The sequence below is a fragment of the Vulpes vulpes genome, chromosome 1 (assembly GCF_048418805.1).
Source record: "Vulpes vulpes isolate BD-2025 chromosome 1, VulVul3, whole genome shotgun sequence".
Lineage (NCBI taxonomy): Eukaryota > Metazoa > Chordata > Mammalia > Carnivora > Canidae > Vulpes > Vulpes vulpes.
Window position 1 is genome coordinate 111,683,420 of NC_132780.1, and position 24,367 is coordinate 111,707,786.

At 37.7% G+C, this 24,367-nt stretch overlaps 1 protein-coding gene across 1 annotated transcript in view; it reads right to left on the reverse strand.

Annotated features, from left to right (window-relative positions):
* MORC1 (MORC family CW-type zinc finger 1) overlaps nt 1-24,367 on the reverse strand; it is a 169,614-nt gene that overhangs the window by 95,944 nt on the left and 49,303 nt on the right. The window contains exons 10-14 of the mRNA XM_072722555.1: nt 10,378-10,457; nt 9,417-9,487; nt 7,205-7,269; nt 5,732-5,875; nt 3,203-3,357 (exon numbers count right to left, since the gene is read on the reverse strand). Of these exons, the coding sequence (XP_072578656.1) occupies nt 3,203-3,357; nt 5,732-5,875; nt 7,205-7,269; nt 9,417-9,487; nt 10,378-10,457 (515 nt within the window). The remainder of the gene's footprint in view (nt 1-3,202; nt 3,358-5,731; nt 5,876-7,204; nt 7,270-9,416; nt 9,488-10,377; nt 10,458-24,367) is intronic.

Below are 24,367 nucleotides of genomic sequence, written 5' to 3' on the forward strand. Positions count from 1 at the left end.
GAAAAATTTTTTATTGACCTGGCTAACTCCTCATCCTTCAGGAAACATCACTTCCTCAAGAAGGCCTCTCTGGCTCCCAAAGCACTGGCTTCTGCAGGACCCATTCTTCTCTGTTGGGTACCAATCCTATTTCTAATTGTCAAATTGTGTTAGCCTTGCTAGACTGCAGATTCCCAGAGACGGTGGACCATGTCTGATTTGTCACTCCTATAACATTCTGTTCCTGCCACAGGTGAATGAGGGAAACACCACGTGAGAAATAGATTTGACTTTGATATGAAAATATTTTTCTAATACAGTTGTGGAGAGATTCAAGAGCTGCCTCAAGAAGTGCCAATTTTTTCTTTCACAGGAAACCCTCACTAAGGCTTAAAATGGTGGTCTGCTTGGCTGGGGCAGGAGTGGATGAGGTAGTGGGGATGAAAGCATCAGGGGGTGACTGGCTTATATGATTTTTAGCCTCCTTGCCACCCTGAAGCCCTATTGTTTGAGTTCTGCTCAGAGAAGTTAAGCTTATTATGTCACAAATTTCACGTAGTACATCAGCTGTATTATCCATTTTAGAAAACTTCTGTAATAAATTTCTACATATTTCCTTCTGTTCAAACCCAAATTTCATTCGATGTTTCTATCTTTTCCTTCTCCTCCTCTCCCTACTCCAAAAGGCTGATGATCAGTATCTCCATTTCACTGTAAGGATGCATAAGCTTCAGGAAGCATAGTAGCAGACAGTGAGGTAAGGTCAGACTGGAGACAAGAAAAATACTTCTGAGGTTCTTAGTTAGCATCAACTGTGCCAAACATAAATGCAGATTTGATAAATGACACAAAGTCATTACCTCTCCATTTCCCTTTCTGCGGATTTGATTTTTCCCTTTCTGCCTCAATTTTCCATAGAAACGGATCAGATTTATAGCAAATACAAAAGATTGCATCTTTTATTTATAAGGCAAAAATCTACTCAAATACTTGTCATTAAAACTGTGTGCTCTATAATACTAGCTATTAGAGTATTAGGCAAGCATGAGATAGCTTTGGTTATTCCTGTGGGAATTAATACACAAAGACCTTGAAAGTCTATCTCCTCAGCACAGTTCCTCAGACTGCCAATTCTGACCTTGATTACTTGATTCAGTTTGATAAGAAAGTTCTGGGATGAAGTTGTCATTTATATGAACAAATACACATGCTTGCTATCCTTTCTCTACTCCCGGACTTCCTTCTTGAGGAATACCTTTTGTAAAAGTCTCCAGCCCTAAATCAATTCGTAGGTAATTACAGAATTAGGAAAACAACATGGTATTTACTACTAGTAATTAAAATACAAACCTGGGCTCCTGGGTGGTTCAGTCAGTTGGGCATCTGCCTTTGGCGCAGGTCCTGATCCCAGGCTCCTGGGATAGAGCCCCACATTGGGCTCCCTGTTCAGTAGGGAGTCTGCTTCTTCCTCTATCCCTCCCTACTGCTTGAGATCTCTCTCCCTCACTCTCTTGCAAATAAATAAAATCTTTTTAAAACCTTCACAAACCTAACTTCTTTTGCATCTTAGTACATCCACTGAGAAGTTTCTGAAAAAACTAGATTGAGATGGGGAGTTACACAGAGGCAGGAAGGCAGGCAAGTGACACCCAAGAGTTGAGAGTACAGTTGTTAGGAGGGTACCCTCAAGCCAGGAAAAGGGGCTTCAAGAGAGCCCTCTCTGGAACAGGACTCAATATGACTGTCCTGAGGAAGTGTGGGCTCGATGGACATCAATCCCACCATGTTTAAGTTTCATGCCACTTTCTGAGGACTTCACTCCTTATTCCAAGGATGAGCAAGAGGAAGAAGTTATAGAAAAAATAGGAGAGTCAAGAAGTCACACAATTTTCAAATGCTTAATGTTTTTTCTTTTGTACTATGTCATGCTAGCATTTCAAGACTGGAGTGTAGATCCTTGATTTATATCTCGCTCTGGATACCCCTCTGTTTCCTATAGCTTTAAGCATAACCTGCCAAATAATCCTACACTTAGTATAACTTCAGACATGTCTCTGAGAACAAAAAATACACGTGGGAAAAGTCTATCTATGCTAAGAAAATATTGCATGGACATACCCTTCAGAGCAGTGCTTCTCAAACTCCAGTGTGCCTCCAGATCACTGCTGATCTTGCTGACACGCAGACTGGAGTCCAGCATGTCTGAGATGCTACATTTCTAACGAGCTCACAGGTGATGCTTATGCTGCCCACTCTGAGTACGTTTTAGACGATGGCATGAAAACCCAGCTGGGGCAGGAAATCTGTGCCCACACCTTCATCCCCACTCTTATTTTTCTCCCGAGTACCCATACTCTCTCCTGTTTCACTGCTACGTGAAAATTTCAGGGCTGAGCTAAGTGAGTACAGAAGAAAAGAAAATATTCTAAAAATCACAACTTCAAGTAGAGCAGTAAGATTTTAAGTTGTCTCAAGGGTAGAGACATAATTTTTGATATGCATGAATTATACATACTTCATGCAAATCACTGAACAAACACAGTAGCCCGTCTATTTCTTTCCATAAATGAAGTCCTATGTCTGCATAACTTGAAGGAAGTTTATTTCATTAATGCACAGCACACCATCTCATTGTTCAGGTGTCTCTGGAGAACGAAGTGCTCCGAATAAACCGCATTTTCCAGGTAACTAAAGTTTATCTTAAGTTACTGAATATATTTATTACAGTGATTTTTTTTAATCAAAATCTCATGAACATATTCTAGACTTGTTAGCTGTACAAAACAAGGCTAAATACCCATATACAGTTATCCAGGGTCAACAATGATTATGCTATGGCACGACATAACAATGCTATGGGAGCCACTAAGGTCTGTTGGAACTAAGTGCTCCTTCCTACACGGTACAGTCTTCGAGCGGCCTCGGAGGCTTACCTGAAGCAAACTTCTGCTTCCTTCCTCCATGATCAGTCCTCTTTCTGCTGACTGCCCTCCTCTTACAATTTTTAATCTGCTGCTTTATTTTTCACATAATATTCTGGGAAAGATTCTGAGACCAGCTCCCTTCTCATTCCCCTTACTTATTATTTTAATAAATAAGAAGAGCTCTCTTTAAGGGCTTTGGGCTACTGGTTGCCCAAATCAGCACAATCATTCCAGCTTAAAGAAATCACATAAGTTGATTCCTGATTAAGTATCTCTTACTATAACTACTGAATACTCACTGATCCCGGTGTCCTTACAGTACTGGACCAAGTACTGCCCCATGACTCTTAGCAGATGATTATACTCCCGGACATTGAGAAATTCCTGCTTATTATGTGATGGTTCCATGATCTCCAAGGGTATATTAACAATTCCAACCACACCTGCACCAAATCTGGGAGAATAAACAAATTCTGTGAAATTAAGCTAAGAAAAAAGGAAAAGTAAATATAAGGAAAAAGGAAAAATAAATATACACATAAATACATTCTGTGAAATTAAGCTAAGGAAAAAGGAAAAGTAAATATAAAAGTAAATGTAAATTTTAAAATCAGATTTTTTTTTTTTTACAAATAAATTGATTTACTTGGTCTGGACCATGTCATCAAAGTCTAGCAAGTTATATCTGTATTTTGTTACATAAATTTATGGTAAACCTAAGTATGTTTGGTCTCAAAATAAAAAAAAATCTCTTAATGCATACTGTTACTAAATTAATATGACTCCTTTTCTAAACCTAAACCTTATATGGGAGTCAGGGTGGGTGGGAAGAGAAGGCCTGTTAGCATTAGTCACCACTAACAATGCTTGCTGAAATAAACTAACATGACTCTTCATGATCTGGCCAAAGAGTCACTTTCTTCATTCTCATTTCATCTGTCAGGTTGGATTTGTCCTCATCATTGCAGAGGTCCATGGGATGCTTAGTGAGTTCTATTAAAGGAACATAAGGGCTGGAGTATCCCAAAAAGTAATAGGTATCTGCCTGTGAGTCTAATGGATAAATTCAATTTTTTTCACATTTTTAGCAGCCTGCAATATATATATATAACTAAGATATTTCTCTTAATGACAGAAAATTCTGCTTAGTTTCCCTGTTTTGGGAAAGTGCATTTAGTTGTGTGGCCCTCCCAACTCCCCTCAGCAAGGCACACAAACCAAGCCTTCCCAATGTGGGGCTGCTGCCTATCATGTTTTCCACTAGTTTCCCCTTCTCCCCTGCCCTCCCTTCACTATTCATTCTGTAAGTCTACATTTGGGCATCATTTCTTCTAGGAATCCTGACTCAACTTCCCCCAGTTTGGTTTACTACCTCTCCCAAATGCTCTTTTTTGCACTTGATGCTTGCCTCTAGCATATATTTATTCATCCACCTATTTATCCATCCATCCATCCATCCATCCATGCTCAGCACCTGCCCCTATTCCAGGAACTAGGAATGCAGTACTGAACAAAAAAAACAAGGTCCCTGTTTATAAAGTTTTTCTTCTATTAAATGGTAGCATACAGTAAGGGTGACCAGATCATTACAGTTGGTGATAAGTAGTAGGAGCAAAATAAAGCAGGTATTGTAACATGTGAAGAGTGATACGGTGGAGGGGTTGATGGCAGGGGCTAACTTTAATTTGACAGATGAGGAAGACTTCCTACGGAGGGGACTTTGGAGTTAGTGCCTAAGTAACACACCAGGACCAGCAATACAGAGATCTGAGGACTCAAGGTTCAAGGTAGAGGGATGGCAAGTGTCAAGGCACTCTGGCAGGAGTGAGCTTAAGAAAGCCTGTGGTGTAGGGAGAATGCAGTGAAAGGGCAGCTAGGGAGGGGGCTGTCAGAGAGCCACGCAGAGGCCAGATCACTGGAAGACCATGGCAACCAGTTGTATTAGACATGCAGTGGGGCTTTAAGCAAGGGAGTAGCCTAATTTTTTTTTTTTAAAGATCATTCTTGCTGTTTCCACATAATACAAAACATATGTATTTATATGCTTGTCCCTTTCACTGGACTATAAGTTCCTTAGCAAAGGGTATCAGGGGTTCACCATCTTGTCTACAGAGCTTAGTGCAGTGCCTGGTGCATGATACTGCAATATAAGTGCTTGCTGAATGAACAAATGAATGAACTGCTAATTCCTCGAGAGTGAGAAATAAGATGAAAAATGTTCCCCTGAGCCATTCTAATAGTTACAATTATTGTGTTTGACCCCAGAGCCATTTTACTGGTCACAATTACCCTGTTTGAGACTCTACATAATTCATGAAAGCAGCCCATGGAATTGTAGACCATCGGAAAAGCACCAGAGTGTATTATTCTGGAATCCAAATAGGCTGGAGAGTGTTAATAATACACACTTATGCAGATAACTGGCAAGAACTCACACATGTAACGGTTGCACAAAATGTCAAAAGGGTTGCTTTATGGGACTATGGATTTTTCTATCCTAAAATTTCTTTATTATGCTATTATTTTTAAATTGGTAAAATACTAAAAATCTAACCCTAGTAGATGGTGCAAGAAATTGTAAAATATCAAGTTGCTCAGGAAATGTATTGAAAAAATTTCCCAAAGTATACTTTTTCACTAGAACAGGCATGCAGCTCTGCTGATATTATAAATTAGGCAGATTAATGCCTGCGCACTGATGGGAAGGGTGAACGGAGGACATGACACCTGCTCCCATTATGATTAATCACTCATCTAACTCCACAGACAAAATCTTACTGCAACCTCACTCATCTTGCCTATGCCTCTGAAAACAAAAACATACTTACAAGGACTTCAGTTTCAACTGTGGGCCCACTTTCTCATGCATTTTGATCAGGCGGTTATTACTGTAAATGAACATCCCAGCTTGGCTTCGATTCTCTATGTTCACTCCAAAGAACAAGCAGAGTGTCCTTGCTTTTCTTAGTTCTCTGGCATTATATTTAGAAAAGTTAAAAAAAAAGTTTTTATTAAATAAAAATACACAATTTACAAACTGCTAATAATTAAACTGAGAAGGTAAACATCAAAGGAACTATATGTAAAATACTCAGGTATTGTGCAAAATCTAGTGGGTACACTCAGTATCTCTGTATTGTCAAGTATTCTGCATGAACATGATGGCCATTCCAGTCAAACAAACACAAGCAATCCTTGATTAAAAAACAGGTTGGCCAACCCTAATTTCCAAGAACTAGAAAGTGCCAAATGATCTGTGCAATGTTCAGTGGTCTAATATGTAGAATGCAGCATTTTTTTAAAATGTTGATTTGACTATTTTAAAATTTAGGTATTTTTAACACCGGATGTGATTTCTAACTTTCAGCATGTCCTCAAGCCGCCAAATATCCTATATAGACTGGAACGTGCCAAAAGACATTCTTTAGCTTTCTCTTTTCCTCCAAAGTCAAAGGTAAATCAGAGTTAATACAGCAAGTTTACAAGGGCAACAGACATGAGCTCCTGTTTTTCTGACTCTGTCCTGCTATATCATGTTTTATGTGACTTCTCTATTAAAAGTGTAAAAACAGAAATTGAGACATAACAGAATATGATAGAAACAATTGTAGTAACAGGAGGCTGCCTGGAGCCATGAAAAATGCCTGTATGGAAGAACTGGAAAGACAGATCCAGCTTCAAATAGAATATAACCAGGTAACTACGGATGAGTCACTTCAACTTTCTGTCTCATCTGAAAAATGGGAATAATACATACTTAGCCATTTGGGATGCCATGAGGACCAGAAGAGAGAATATTAAGTATAAATCTGGAACAGAGTTGGTGCCTCAACAATGCTGTTTTCCTTTCCCTACCAAGAATGGTACCAAATATAATTCTTCCCCTCCACCCAACTAGTAGCTCTCCTCATTCCACTATATATGTGATACATTTATTTGAAACATTTTCAGTTTTAAATTTTAAGCAGTATTGGAAGAGAAAAGAAACCAGGACCAACCCGCCAGAGGCTTGTGTCTGCCAAAGGACACAGAGAAAGTAGTCAGCTGATCCTCTGGGCAGAGTGCACTTCCTCAATTGGACACTGAGCTAATTTTGCACTTGGTGCATGTAAATACGTATTTTATAAATACTCTCATTGATTATGTGGTTTGGGGATTTTGACCACATTATGCTTAATATAAGAAGATGTCATAAGCTGGGAAAGGAGTTACCATGTTAACCAAATCTGCCTCCTCAGAAATCAGAATTTGTTTAATCGAAGTGCAGAGGACTCTGGTGGAAAGAAAATTTTATTTCTCACCTCCGTTTCTCTTTAAGAGTCTTATACTTTGCTTCTACGTCTTCCAAAGCTTTCTGTAATGCGTCCTAGGGAAGCACATTTGGTTAGGAGAGAACATAATTCTATTAAATTAATGAAAGCTAGCTGATATTTATTATCCTATTATCCAAATGTTTCACAAGGGTAATAGTGATAGGTCACATTGCCTAATGCAATTGTACCACGGCAGCCACTCAATAAATACCTGAAAAATGATTCATTTCCAGCAGCTAAGAGGACACACCAAATCCTAGCCTGTGGTTCTCTTTTTGCACATATGCCAAAGTTCTCTCTCTGCCTTTTAGCAAAAGAGCCATTGCTCCCTGTAATGTCACACTGGCTTTCATACAAATCACATAAAAGCTTAGCAAAGTCATACAATGTACTAGTATATCAAATGACTCTGACTTGTCTGTGAGAACAACAAAAACAACAAAATGCCAAATCCCATGATCAATCACTACAGCTTCTTCAGGAAAAAAAAAAGTTGTAATTAAAAATTTTTGTCAGTCTCATAAGAAATATCTCTTTTATACCAAGTTCCAGATATGCCGAATACTCCCCAAGCTGTCCCTTTTATAGGATATGCCATCCTGAGGCTTTCTCCCTTTCAGAGTACCTCAATACCAATGCCTACCTATCTTTCTTCTCTTCTCTTTTAATTTGATATACTGGCTCATTCACTGCCCTATATCTAGTACACTCCCTCTAACCAGCCAGAAAATAAACAATGTATTATTATTATTTCACAAATGACAACAGATCTTTAATGTGTTCCAGCCACCTGATGTGAAAGACAGGGTGTCTCATTTGGTGAGTATGCCACTACCGAACATTATTTTCATGGACTTTAAAGTAAAAGCAATTGGTAAGTATTTCACTTCAAATTCAACCACTCAACTGCCTAGAGGAATGTAAGAGGTTGAAAGCCAAGGTCATTCTGCTTTGCTCTCTTTGCTGAACAACAAAGCAAGGTGGTCAAAGACTTCCCCACCCTTCCTGTCAATGCGCTCAGAACACAGAGCAAAGAGGCAGTGAGAGGTAAGGCTAAGGCAAGAAGAAAGAGAGGTCCTGACCCATTAGAAGGAGTCTGTTTCTCTTGTCTCTCAAATACATAAAGCCAAGGAAATTGATTTCTTAGAGACAAAATAAAAAAGCTTAATCCTTTCTTTAAAAATCAATAACAGTAAGATAGGTCTACGTTTACCTTAAAATAATAATTGAAAAGGAAGAAGAGAATTTTGGGAAAGCCATACATAACTTTGGGGCATTACCATGTGCTACTCTTTGATTTCATTCCCTATTCATGATCTTTAGATATGAGAGAGCTCTTTATCAGACACAGCCCTGGTCCTTGAAAGTTCAAGGTCAAATCACAGGAAGGATTCATAGACTGAGTTTGCAGAAAAAGGATGAAGGAAAGGTGAAATGAAGCATTTTTTTCTCCATATACTTTTTTATTCCTCTATGTGCAAGGAAAAAAATAGTTAGCTTCATAATTCACCGTGGTAGAAAGCTTTGTACCACATTTTTGGTAAAAGGTGGCAAACTTACAATACATGTCCCACAGCAGTATTCTTTTTCTTAGTTGCCCTGCATTATAATTAATAATAATAGTTCTTTATAACCTATCTTACTCATGGGCGTATTGCAAGGATTACAGAAAATGTTTATGAACTGAGTTGAGCAACTCGTAAGAAAAGAGCTTTGTAAGCTGGAAGTACTGTTATTAATATTCATAATTATAGCACATAATTCCTAGCACCAGAAAAAAGGATGGCTTATTAGTCTTCTCCTTGCTTTCCCCATTTATTCAGGTCTGTAGGGAGCAATAATTTGAAAAGATATTTTCAAGGAAACTTGATAGGCTAGTTTTCTCTGCTAGTTTTTCATTATTTTCTCCTTTTCTCATATTACTTTTCTTTTCATTTTAAAGAAATGAGCTGCAGTACTCTTCCCCGCTGTTCCAAATTCACCCCACGTTTCTTATCTTTGCTCTCAGACTCAGCCTCCTCTCACCGCCGACTTTCCTCTCCTTTCTCTGCACGACTCCGTTCTGTTTACCTGGGCTAAAATCAACTTAAGCTTCTGAGCTTGTCTGTGTTTATAAGTTTAGGAAGTAAATGATAAGAGACAACCGTTTGCAGGAAAAAGCAAATGACATTTCGCCATTTAAGAAGACTATGTGTCATACCTTGGCAGAAGACAAAGAAGTCCTGTCAGGCTGGTTTACTGTGATTTGTGCTTCTTTCAATACGAGATTAGCTGGAAGCAGAAGCAAGGTAATTACAACACCAGGAAATTCTTTCAAGCAATTTTAAGTGAGCAGCATATACATACACACACTCCAGCTGTAACCAGTGAGAATGGTTTACAGACAATAATCTCAGAGAATGGTTCACAGACAATAATCTCTATTCCTTCCATAGCTCTCCCACATGCCAGGTGTAGGTAGCCACACTGGGCTTCCTCTTTGGCGTTACAGTTGACAGGGCATAACTTTATACATACAAACTGAAGAGCTATGACTGAATGTCTGACTGAAAACTCTCTAAAATCCATGAAATATAAAGTTACTCCTTGCTCTTGGACCACTGGGAAAGGATGGCTTTGTCTTCATGTGGGGGGAGTAAACATGTGGAACATTCCTTCTTAAAGCACATGTTGGGGTACTGGGTAGTTCAGCTGGTTAACTGTCTGCCTTTGGCTCAGGTCATGATCTCAGGGTCCTGGGATTGAGTCTTGCATTAGGTTCCTTGCTTAGCGGGGAGTCTGCTTCTCCCTCTCACTTTCTTCTGTGCTTTCTAATAAATAAATAAATCCTTTTTAAAAAAATAAAGTGCATGCAATGCTACTCTCTAAAATGATCTAAATCAGCATTATGCCAATCAGAATTTCTAATATATATCAGTCTAGTTAAAGTGTGTACCTGGAATAATAGGAAGTAAATAATAAGATATAACAATAATAATGATGAATAACACCATAATAAAACAAAGCTAGAAATAGAAAAGTGTGTTATAAAGTTCCTTAGAGGCAGGAATTTGATTAATTGTGGTCATTCCTACAATGCTAGCACAGTATATATATTTCAGAATAAGCACACAATTAATGTTGGCTGAATGAACAATGATTAGCCATAGGTAATTACATACCAATCTTTACTGCTTCTTCTGCCTTTTTAACTTCATTTTTAAATACTTCTTTAAAAGAAGATGTGACATATAGATACTTTCTGAAAACAACAACAAAAAAACCATAATCAAGTCAGATTATCATTTTAAAATACTTAATATCCATAGAATATTCTTTAGGAAGAATATATACTCCAAATACACATAATTATTAATAAAGATTCATAGAATAAGTTGTATCCAACTGATAAATCAGCAAATTTTATACCTAGGAAGAAATTCCTTATCTTTTAATAGTTGACAATTTTGCTTTTGTAAGGGAACTTCAGGAGAGAAATAACAAAATTTCTGCCCATACAAATGCTCAGGCAGAGGGACAGTCTAAATCTATATGCTCTTGGCATGCCTGAGTGGCTCAGTTGTTTAAGCATCCTACTCTTGATTTCAGCTCAGGTCATGATCTCAGGGTCCTGGGATTGAACCCCAGCATCAGGCTCTGTGCTCAGCGAGGAGTCAGCTTGAGGGTCTCTCTTTCCCTCTCCCATCGTCCCTCCCTCTGTTGTGCTCTCTAAAATAAATAAACAAATTTTAAAAATAAAAAATAATTTTAAAATAAATAAATAAATTTATATGCCCTTGAGTCCAAGCCAGGGATAAGTAAATTATGGCTCATAGGCCAAAATGAATGAGCCAGCAGCTTGTTTTTGGTATAGCCTGACACCTACGAATGAGTTTTCAGGATTATTATTCTTTTTAAGGATTATTATATATATTATATATATATAAAGGAAAAAATAAGCATATGCAAAAAGAGATGGATGTGACCAGATATTTACTATCAGCCTTTTATCATGAAAAGGTTTGCCAGTCCCTGGAATCTATACTTATAAGCAATGGCTTTTGAATGGTAGCTTGATCTAGAATTGTATTTATATGGTCTGATTTTTAAATAATGCATGCAGTAATACAAATTTATCACTGTACAACAGGTCACATATAACTTAAATACCTATTAGCTCAAGTCTGTTTATAGTTTTAAGACTCTTGCATTATCTCAACAAACAAGAAAAAAAAAAAAAAGGTGGACTGCCTGCATCCCAATCCTGTCTGAATTAAAGGCCTTTGTGTCCTTTAGGAGTAGTGTAAGACTAGGCACATTATTTCTTTTTTTTTTTTTTTAAGATTTTATTTATTTATTCATGACAGAGAGAGAGAGAGAGAGAGATTGAGAGAGAGGCAGAGACACAGGTAGAGGGAGAAGCAGGCTCCATGCAGGGAGCCCGATGTGGGACTGGATCCCGGGTCTCCAGGATCACGCCCGGGGCCAAAGGCGGTGCTAAACCGCTGAGCCACGGGGGCTGCCCCATTATTTCATTTCTTGTGACTCTACTTCCTTGTCTGCAAATGGGGAGAGTAACAGTGGTATCTATCTCACATGATTGTTACGAGAATTAAAGTTGTCAATACACCTATTATCTAATACTATCTATTAATATCATATTAAGTACTTGCTCCCTCAATGTGTGCTTTAGAGGGGAAATACGTTAAGAATAAAGAAATGAGTAGCTAGGGGTGCCTGTGTGGCTCAGTCGGTTAAGCATCTGCCTTTGGCTCAAGTCATGATCTCAGGGTCCTGGGATCAAGCCCCACATCAGGCTCCCTGCTTAGTGGGGAGCCTGCTTCTCCCTGCCCCTCTTCCCACTCGTGCTCTCTTTCTCTCAAATAAATGAAATCTTAAAAAAAAAAAAAAAAAAGGAAAAGAAATAAGTAGCAAGATAAATTCCTTTACTCTTAAGACTCTGAAAAATTTGTTGAAGTTTTTCCAGTTACTTACATGAATAGGCTTAATGTTCAAAAAAATAGCTAAATGTCATCCTATATTCATCTACTTTGATGGTTTAATGAATAGATCAAGTTATAATAACTAACTCTGTCTCCTTATGACTAACTTTAATGTTCATTTTCCAGTGGGATTATATAGTTAACCACAAGAAAGGAACACCCATAAAATCTAAGGTAAGGTAATCCTCAGTTTTTTCCCTTGATTCTCTTTTACAATGAACATTAGTTACTTAAGTCATAACCAAGGTATATTCCAAATCAGTCTCTATTACATTTAGAAAACAGCTGAACCTAACCTTTAAAGTAAAAAAAATATTGGTCTCTATCTACTGGAATTGCCATTTCTCTTTAAATCACATATTAATCACCTAATCTGGTTTGAATCATTCATTTTAAAGCATTTTTTAAAATAAAGCAGAACTGAGGAGAAACTTTGAACAATGAAGTGATCCTTTAAAAATGCTATGAATTAAACTATTCAAGCATTTAATATACTCTGTGTTTACAATCCCAGAAAGTAAAAGTGGCACAAGAGGTGCCAACTGCACATTAATGTTTAATTTTAAACAACAAAGACCAAAACAACATATACTCTCTTCAGTGTCATTGAGACAACCAGGCTCCAGGTGATCTGGAACATCTCAGATGATCTGCAGAGTTTCACAATTTAAATTTTACAGTTGTTGGGATGCCTGGGTGGCTCAGTGGTTGAGCATCTGCCTTTGGCTCAGGGCGTGATCCCGGGGTCCTGGGACTGAGTCCTACATCAGGCTCCCCTCAAGGAGCCTGCTTCTATCTCTATGTCTCTGCCACTCTATGTGTCTCTCATGAATAAATAAGTAAAATCTATTTTAAAAATTTACAATTGTTTAAACAGTTATAAAAAGTTAAAAAAAAATATATGTACTTGTGGAAATTCAGTATAATGAATCCATCCATTCTCATAAGGAAAGAATTTTCAGTCAATCCTCATCCATAATTAGGAATCTACTTCAGTGGACACTTCTCATTTTTCCTACTGGTGGACTCTTGCAGAATAAAAATGCCCTTAAAAGTCAGAGCAGGGGATCCCTGGGTGGCTCAGCAGTTTAGCGCCTGCCTTTGGCCCAGGGCGTGATCCTGGAGTCCCGGGATCGAGTCCCGCATCAGGCTCCCTGCATGAAGCCTGCTTCTCCCTCTGCCTGTGTCTCTGCCTCTCTCTCTCTCTCTCTCTTTCTGTGTCTCTCATGAATAAATAAATAAAATCTTTAAAAAGAAAAATAGTCAGAGCAACATGCCTGGGTGGCTGGGTCAGTTAAGCATCTGCCTTTGGCTCAGGTCATGATCCCCATGATCCCAGAGGTATTGGGCTCCCTGCTCAGTGGGGAACTGCTTATCCCACTCCGTCTGCCCCTCCCCCCTGCTTATCTGCACTCTCTCTCTCAAATAAGTAAATAAAATCTTAAAAAACAAAGCCAGAGCAATGCATGCCCTGGAAGACAAGGAAGAGAATCCATCCGGCTGTCTGTTCCTCCTTCCTTGCAGCTGAGGGCAGGGGAATGATGTTCCCCCTAGAACTGCACCTCCAGTTCCTCAATGGCTAGAATTCTTTCCAAATCCATTTCCCAAACTTCACTTTGACTTGACACCTCTGCTTCCACACTGTTTCTGCCTTCTCTTGAAACTACCACGTTCTGACACATTTTAGGCCTTCACTCTCCCTCAAACATTTCACCTTCTACTTCCCTGTTTCTTTCCATCACTGAAGCTGCATTCAAATACCTGATGTTCACTTTCTACATAAAGCAATCTACTGAATACTGTCTTCTCAAGGAGCTGAAAAAAAACATAAGGTCAATGAAAACACTGAGGGAAATGAAAACTAAAACAATATATATGTTTTACTCCTTAGAATGGCAAAAATGAAAAAATAAAACATTATTAATAGTAAATGTAGATTTGGAAGCAGAAAAGGGCCCTTGGTGTAAGAATAAATTGGGTCTACTTCTTAGAAGGTAAATTAATGGTGTGACTATATTCTAGCTCAAAAATTTACTTCTGTAGTCTGTTCCATAGAAAGAATGGCAAATTAGCATAAAGGCACATCTGTCCAATGATGCCCAAGTATGTCCAGTTCAGCATTGTAACAATAAAAACTCTAAAAATCTTAAATATATACAATAAAGTTAAATAAACCATAGAGTACTACATAATATATTTTAAAAAGAGAGAGGTCTCCAAGAAAATTTGTAAGTGAAAAGACCAAGCTGCATATGAATTTTATGTTTTAAAAAAGAATTCTAAGTATAAAAGTTGTGTGCGTGCACACATGCATGTGTGTAAATGTGTGTAAGACAATCTGGAAGAGTATTTATAAAATTTCTAGCAGAGGTTCCCATTTGGGAGATTATGAATTGTTAGAGGACAGAGTGAATGACAAGTGGTAAGGGAGGGTTTTAGTTATTTGATTTTTTTCCAAGATCTAACTCTGTACTATTTGAATCTTTATTAATTTTATACTTTTAAAAGCAAAATAAAACTATTCCCCCTCAAGAGAAATAAAAATATGAAAAAAACAGTAATTTTAAGGTTTTATGTTGCCGAAGTATAGAATATAGCATAATAAAGCATTCTGAGTGACTATTTCATTCATAACAATCTGTAAAAATTAAAAATTTATTGGCATTTAGTATTCACAAGTACAAAATTTGTGAAAAACATTTTGGCTAATAGAAAATATAGTAGTTAAGATTTTTGAGTTGGTAAGACAGACACAAGTAAAGAAAACTACGATTCTGAACCTTTATTATGAAGAAAAACTTAGCCCACAGTTATGAACTAGAACTATGTTGCAGTATTCAAGATCATAATTATTCTTTTTTAAATTATGTGAGTTTACTTGGTTTAGTGATACCATAAAATAGTTATAGTACTTAATTATACATCAAAACATGTAATGAGGCATGATCAAAAATTTTCTGCCCAGTATAATGTTGATAGCTCGACCTGGAAGTTACATGGACCACTCAAACGTATTACATCCAGAACAAGGAGAAAGGATTCCATTCACCATCACTCCTCACCCCTACCCTGCATCTTCCCTTTTCATTCCTAAGGTTGTGTTCAGGCAAAAAACTTAGAAGGCACTCATGACTCCTCATTTCCTCTCCACTCCACATCCAATCCATCAGCAAGTCTTGCTGGCTCTGTCTCTACAGCACCCTATAATCCAAACACTAGTCATGACTCTACCACTCTACCACTACCACTCAGGCCACAATAATTTCTTACATGGAATACAGTAATGGTATCCTAAGTCATCTTCCTTCCCCTTTTCTTATCCTATACAATTGACTCTCCACTCAGCAGCCAGAATAATCTTTCAAAAACATAAGTAATGCTGCGTTTCTCAAAGCTCTACGTTCTCAATACAACCACTTCTTGCCATGCTGCTCATCTACCTAATCTCTTCCCCATCACTGTGGCTCTAGCTATACTTACCTTTTTACCCTACCTTCACAGCTGCTCTCCTCTCTTCCTGGAGAAAGCTTCCATAAAATTATTGCATGACTCCCTGTGGTATCCACCCCCGCAAGACATCCTCTAACAGCTACTACCCCTAGTATTCATGCCTTTGTGTAGTGCCCTCCCCCACACTGAATCCAGGCTGGCCTATGTGACCAAAAGAACATGGCAGAAGCAGTGGTATGCGACCTTTGAAGCTAGGTTCCAAAAGATGGCAGTTTCTCCTTTGTTCCCTTGAATTGCTCACTCTGAGAGAAGCCTGTTCCTGAGCCAGGAAAACACTCAGGAAGCCCTGTGCAGCGGTCCCTGCAAAGAGGAACCAACCAGCCTTCAGCAGCCCTATCAAAATCTCTCAGCAGCTTCAAGAGGGACCCTAAGATAAAAGCACCCAATAGAACCACTGTCCAATAACTGACTTATAGAAACTGAGAAATAACTAATGGTTACTTTTATTAATAAGCCACTAAATTTGGGAGTGATTTGTTATGCAAGGGTAGATAACACATTCACTCCCTCAGTTTATTTAGCTCTCTGCTCAAAGGTTACTTGCTTAGAACTAACCTCTTTCCTTGATTTCCTATCTCGGACAGTTACTCAACTCCTCTCCCTAGGTTTTTATTTCCTGTCCTGCTTTGTGTCTTTTCATAGCACTTAGAATTACCTACTATTTTATTTACGGTTTCCTTATTGTTTTTTTCTCCACTAGAATGTAAGCCTTATGAAGTCAGGAAATTTTCTGCTGTGGCTCATGCTCATTTGGGCTGTTGCCCAAATGCCTATGACACTGCCTCACGCAGAGCAGTCATTCCATTCACTTGTCATTATTCATTTGTACAGTAACAACTGATGTTTATTTGCGAATCTGTTGAGAACTGTGCTGAGTATTTTCATGTTTAAAACAAAACCTATGGGATCCCTGGGTGGCGCAGCGGTTTGGCGCCTGCCTTTGGCCCAGGGCACGATCCTGGAGACCCGGGATCGAATCCCACATCAGGCTCCCGGTGCATGGAGCCTGCTTCTCCCTCCGCCTGTGTCTCTGCCTCTCTCTCTCTCTCTCTGTGACTATCATAAATAAATAAAAAATTAAAAAAAAAACAACAACAAAACAAACAAACAAAAAAAAACAAAACCTAGGGATCCCTGGGTGGCGCAGCGGTTTGGCGCCTGCCTTTGGCCCAGAGCGCCATCCTGGAGACCCGGGATCGAATCCCACGTGGGGCTCCCGGTGTATGGAGCCTGCTTCTCCCTCTGCCTGTGTCTCTGCCTCTCTCTCTCTCTCTGTATGACTATCATAAATTAAAAAAAAAAAAAAAACCTATTTTTATTTCCATCCTCACAACAACCCTAAGGGGCAGAGGAATTCCCAATGCACAGTAGAGAGGAAGTGCCAAAGGTCCACAATAGTAAATAGTAAATAACAATAGTAAATAGTAAAAAAAAAAATAGTGAATAAATAGTAAATCCAAAACTCAGATCCAGGTTGGGCTTATCCATATTTTATTTGCATCTGCTATCGTATACCAACAGATTATTATATAATTAAGATCATACAAATTCATGAAGGGACACATAAGATGCACAGTTTATAAAATGAATACTTTTCAAGTATTATTAGTCTGCTTAGGTGGGTGGGATCTGAGGGAGTAGGAAGCACACCCCCAAAATTGAAAGACTGCCCAACAAGCATAGTACTACAGAGTAGTCAACAGGAAACCATAAACTTAGTGTCCCTGGATAACTTACGAAGAACCATGCTGCTCCTATGAAAGCAAGATGACTCCAATTCCATATCGTGTGGGCTCCTCTCAGTGTTATGGGTCTATGACAACCAGTTTTAATGAAGAACAAAGATCTTCAGACATTTTAGCTCTGTCTACCTTAAAGAGTTTTCAGAAGTGACCATTTTACATCTGTCTTTAGACCTAATATGCAGAGATATAATGCCTGCATAAATCTGAGAGCTAGCTCTCTACTAAAGCTAAAGAATGCAAAGCCAAAGAAAATCAGTGCTGATTCCTAAAATCAAGTAACTTGGCCATATATCAGCTTGTCTGTGTTAATACAAATAAACAATATTTAAGACTTCAAGAAATACAGACTTACAAAGCCTTTAAGTTGAAAAAGATCTTAGGAATCACCTAGCTAAAATTCATCCAAAAGTAATAATTTCTTCTATAATCTAGACTCTTCCAGGAGCAAATCTGTCCTCACCTTGGGTGGGATTTCCTTCCACTGTTAAAGAGTATGAACTTCATTAATCTCATGCCACACTTATGGCTCTGAGTTGCTATATCTCATGCCATGTGTGTCAGAAGAAACTAAATTTGCTGTCCTAGACACACTAGATTCGTATTCTGGATATTAAATCTCCTAGCTGAACCAGAGACTGTTCAACCACAGTCTGCTACATGAGCAATCAAACCCCTCTGGTGTGTCTCATCTCCAAACTCTATCCAATTGAGAAGTTTTGTTTAATTTTTTTTATTTATTTATGTTAGGCACACAGTGAGAGGCAGAGACACAGGCAGAGGGAGAAGCAGGCTCCATGCACCGGGAGCCCGACGTGGGATTCGATCCCGGGTCTCCAGGATCGCGCCCTGGGCCAAAGGCAGGCGCCAAACCGCTGCGCCACCCAGGGATCCCCAATTGAGAAGTTTTGAATTTGATCGTGGAAAATCTACTCTTAGAGGAACAAGTGCTAGGTACATCCAGCAGAGACAGCTGAGTAGGGCCCAGCTGTATCCAGAGCAACACTGGCCTGCTGTTTCATTTCTCCAGAATGCCCCCCATGGAATATTCCTTGTGGAAATACTTATGGAAAGGTGGCAGTGAGGCAGTTGTTTACTTGACTTGTGTTAACTTGACTTCTCTGAATATCCTTATACTAAACACTAATGGAAAACGGTAATCTGTGTCTCTTCCTTGCAAAAACACCCTGACACTGTCATGCTGAGCTGGGTTTGTCTTCAACTCCTATCCAGCCATTCAAGTTCTGCCCTCTGGAGTTCCAGCTATCACATGATAATCCTAACACATTTTCATTCAGGCCCTTCTCTCCTCCATAAAATGATGCTCAATTACATCAATGACTCCCTGCCAGATAGTTCACTTCCTATGAGCTAGTAAATTCACATAACCTCCCAAAGTATCCCCATCTAAATGTGGCCCTCCAGACATGGTATAAGCAGGACATGGTTTATCAGTACTCTCACCATCTTGTTCTGCTCACTAAGTTCCATAAACATTTTTAGCAAATTGGTCACACTGTCAGCTAATCCTAAGCTTATAGTCAATTAAGACATCTATAATTTTTATTTTTTCACAAATCACTTTTAAGTCTATGCTTATATGATAGATTTTTTTAAATCTAAACTCAAGTCTGTATATTAGTTATCTACATTTATCTTTTGGACTTAAACTCTTTCATTTCTTGTTTCTGTTACACCTAATGGAAGATATTCCTCCTAGTTCAGGGTCAAATATGAATTCAAACATGTTTGTTTTTTACCAAGTTACTGATAAAAAATACTGAACAGAATATGATCAAGGAAGGAAACCAGTGATATGACACCAGATTAAATCTGTCCATACAGTAAATACCAAATACCAGATGTAACAGTTTATTGGAACCCCAAAGGAAACTTGACAAAGGTGCAAGCCTCCCATGGTTGAGTATCTGCCTTAGGCTCAGGGGGTGATCCTGGGGTCCTGGGATAAAGTCTCACATCAGGCTCCCTGCAGGGAGCCTCCTTCTCCCTCTGCTTACATCTCTGCCTCTGTGTGTTTCTCATAAATAAACAAATAAAATCTTTTTAAAAGAAAAAAAAAGAAAGGTGAGCAAAAAATACACTAGAATGAAAACAGCTATCTCTTGATAATCCAAGTAATTTAGGTAGATGAAATCCAACTCACTAGATAATCCCCTGAGAAAATAGAGACAAATCCACATTTTCCTTTGGCTTAAACCATTTTTTACCCAAACTCACTAAGAAAGAAATAATTGAATTTTAAAATTGATTGATCCAGGAGACCCTTAATATTTCACAGAAGAATGAGACTGATGGAAAGGAAGTATCACTTTGATATGAACTGGAAAACAAACAGAAGATTTCTTAAGGAAGCCTCAGGCATGATATACTTCAACTATTATCTACAGTATAATCAGAAATCAAAAGTAAAGCAGAGAATCAGTCCAAGATGGCAGCAGAGGAAGACCCTGATCACCTTCTCCCGTGGATATGCTGAATCTATACCTACACATACAGAAATTCTTCTTGAAGAAGAACTGAGGCTGACTGAAACAGGATCTGCACAGCAAACAATAGAGGGACCATAGAGAAGGGTAGGAAAAAGAGACAATATCAACAGAAATCCCACCCTTGATGTGGCAACATGCAGCTGGGAGGGATATCATTGAGGGGCCTATGTATAGACTCACCCATCCTGGGGCACAGTGGAAAAAAGAATAGTTTAAAGGGCAACAAGACTGTAAGTGAAGGAAATCCATTTATAAACCGTAGAGCACCTACCAAATGGGTGGGGAACTGCTGGAACTCTCTCCAGGGTCAAAGATATCTGGATGAGCACCATTTTTTACATTCCCTCTCCACCTTAATAGCACAAATGAGAGCAGGGTCCAGTTATACTAGCCAGCCTACCACAGTGTGTGCCTCAGGCCCCTGGCCCACACCAGCTTCAGCCATATTCTCAAAGCAGCCCCATGCTCTGGGACCTGCACAGCCTTGCCTGATCCAATTATCCTTCCAAGGCAGCCCTGGTATGGCACACCCCAGCCCACACCCTGTCCGGCTGGCCTTTCAAAGTCACCGACAAAGCACACAGAGTCTACTCAAAGGACACACTTATACAAGGCCATTACTTCAAAACATGGACAGGTAGCTGTTCCATGTAATCTTTTCCAAATAAAAAAAAAATAAGATTAAATTCCAGGATAAAAACTCTAATGAAACAGAGATAAGTAATTTTCCTAGTCAAGAGTTCAAAGTAAAAAAAAAAAAAAAAAGTAAAAAAACAAAACAAAACAAAACAAACAAAAAAAGAGTTCAAAGTAATGATTATAAAGATGTTGATTGAACTCAGAAGACTGGAGAAACAGTGGGAATTTCAACAAAGAGTTAGAAAATATAAGAATCAACCTGAGCTGAAGAATATAATAAATGCAATGAAAAAATACACTAAAGGAAAATCAACAGCAGACAGATAATATAGAAGAATGGATCAACAAACTGAAAGATAAAATAGTGGAAATCACTCAATCAGAACAAAAAGAGAAAATAATTTTTTAAAATGAGGGTAAATTTAAAAATCTCTAGAAAATATCAAGTGTACTAAGATACACATTACAGGAGTCCCCAAAGGAAAAGAGAAAGGAGCAAAAAAATTTGAAGAAATAATGACTGAAAATTTCCCTAACCTGGGGAAGAAAGTGCAGAGTCCTAGACAGGATGAACCCAAAGAGATTCATAGCAAGATGATAACTAAAATGGCAATTTTTTTCTCATATTATTCCAAAAAATTTAAAAGGGAGGAATGTTTCCAAATTCATTTTGTGAGGCTAGCATTATTCTGATAACAAAACCAAAGACACCACCAAAAAAGAAAATTGCAGGCCAATATATCCCTATTGAACATACATGCAAAAGTTCTCAACAAAATATCAGCAAGCCAAATTTGAAAATACATTAAAAGGATCATACACCATGATCAAGTGGGATTTATTCCAGGGATGCAAGGATGGTTCAATGTCCACAAAAGAGAGGATAAAAATTATATGATTATCTCAATCGATACAGAAAAAAGAATCTAACAAAATTCATTTATGAAAAAAATTCTCAACAAAGTGGGTGTAGAAGAAACATATCTCAATATAAAAATAAGCCACAGGTAACATCACAGTCAATGGTGAAAAGGTGACAGCTTTACCTATATGACCAGAAACAAGACAAAGATGCTCACTCTCACCACCACTTTTATTTAACATAGTACTAGAAGTCCTAACCACAGCAGTTAGGCAAGGAAGAGAAATAAAAGGCATCCACATTAGAAAGAAAGAAGTAAAACTTTCATTATTTACAAATAACATGATATTACATATGAAATACTTTTTTTTACATATGAAAAAACTTAAAGAGATCACCAAAAAACTAATAAATGAATTTGGTAAAGCCTCAAGATACAAAACTAACATACAGAAATTGGCTGTGCTTTAAAGGGAAAAAGAGAGAGAGAGAGAAGCCAAGAAATAGACTTTTAATTACAGAGAACTGATTACCATAAGGCAAGAGGGGTGGGGAGCTGAGTTAAATATATGATGAGGATTAAGGAGTATGCCACTGGGTGATATATGGAAGTGCTGAATTGCACCTGAAACTAATATAACACTCTAAAATTAATTGGCTGCATTTCTATACACTGATGATGAGCCATCAGAAAGAGGAATTAAGGAAACGATCAATTTATAATTGCATTAAAAAATAAAATACCCACGAATAAATTTAACCAAGGAGGTGAAAGATCTCTATTCTAAAGACTTTCAGACACTGATGAAAGAAACTGGGGAAGACAAAAATGAATGAAAAGATGTCTCAATGTCATAGATTAGAAGAATTAACATCATTAAAATGTTCATACTACCCAAAGCAATTTATACATTCAATGCAATCCTCATCAAAATACCAGTGATATTTTTCACAAAACTAGAACAAAGAGCCCTAGAATTTGTATGGAACCACAAAAGGATGCCAAATAGCCAAAGCAATCTTGAGGAGAAAGAAATAAAGCTGGAGGTATCATGCTTTCAGATTTCTAATATACTACAAAGCTATAGTAATCAGAATAGTATGGTTCTGGTATGAAAACAGATATACAGATCAATGGAAATGTATGGAGAGCCAAGAAATAAACTCACACATATATGGTCAATTCATCTATGATAAAGGAGGCAAGAACATACAATGGGGAAAATACAATGTCTTCAATACATGGTGTTAGGAAAACTGGACAGCTACATGTTAAAGGACGAACTGGATCACCATCTTATAACATATACAAAAATAAATTCAAAATGGATTTAAAGTATGACTTGAAGACCTGAAATCATAAAACTCCTAGAAGAAAACATAGACTGTAAACTCTTTGGCATTGGTATTAGCAATATTATTATTTTTTTAGCAACATTATTTTAGAACAGTCTTATCAAGCAAGGGAAACAAAGACAAAAATGAACAAATGGGTTTACAACGAACTAAAAAGTTTTTGCCCAGCTGAGGAAACCATGAATAAAATGAAAAGGCAACTTACTGAATGGGAAAAGATATTTACAAATCAAACAATCAATAATAAGTTAATGTCCAAAATACATAAAGAACTTACACAACATAGTATCCAAAAGAAAAAAAATAGAAACAACCTGATTAAAAAACAGGTGAACTTCAATAGACAATTTTCTAAAGAAGACATACGATGGCCAAGAAACACATGATAAGGTGTTCAATATCACTACTCAGCAGTGAAATGAAAATAAAAATCACACTGAGATATCACCTCACATCTGTCAAACTGGCTATCATCAAAAAGTCAAAACATAACAGGTGTTGGCAAAGATGCAGAGAAAAAGAAACCCTTGTACACTGTTGGTAGGACTGTAAAATAGTACAGCCAAATTTCTCAAAAACAAATTTCTCAAAAAATTTCAGAAAGAATTACCATACAACCGAGCAATTTCACTTCTGGGTATTTATCCAAAGAAAACAAAAATATCATTTCAAAGAGATATATGCACCCCTGTGTTCATTGGAGCATTATTTACAACAGCCAAGATATGGAAGCAACCTGTGTCCATCAACAAATTAATGGATAAAAAAAAAAATGTAAACATAAACCTACCTACACACACACACACACACACACACACACAGAATGTCACTCAGCCTTAAAAAAAATGAAATATTGCCATTTGCCATGACATGGTTGAAACTATAATATTTTGCTAAGTGAAATAAGTCATAGAAAGACAATATAATTTCATTTATATGTGAAATATAAAAAACAAATCAACAAACAAGACAAAAGAGAAACAGACTGATACTGATAAAACAAACAAAATATTGGTTACCAGAGGAAGGAGAGGTTGGAGGCAGACAAAACAGGTGATGGGAATTAAAAGGGACAAGCTTCCAGTTATAAAATAAATAAGTCATCAGAGTGTAATATATACCATAGGGAATATAGTAAAAATACTGTAATAACTTTGTATGGTGACACATGATAACTAGACTTATTCACCAGGGCATACAATTAAGAGATCTATAACTTTAATATTGATATTGGTATGAGTAATTGCAAGATCCTAGGACAGCCACTACTTTTTCATGCAAAAAAAGACAACATAACAAATGTAGGTCTATTAGAAAGTTAGTGTGGTACAGGGGAAGGAGCACTGAATGAATTGGTCAAGAATTTGAAGCCAGAATACTGAGCTCTTGTCTGGTTGTGACATTTCCTGATCTCTGAGATGGTGATTATTAAACACAACTCACAAAGTCGCCACAAAAAACAAAACAATGCATATAAAAAGGCATATATATATATATATATATATATATAGAGAGAGAGAGAGAGAGAGAGAGAAAGAGAGAAAGAGAGA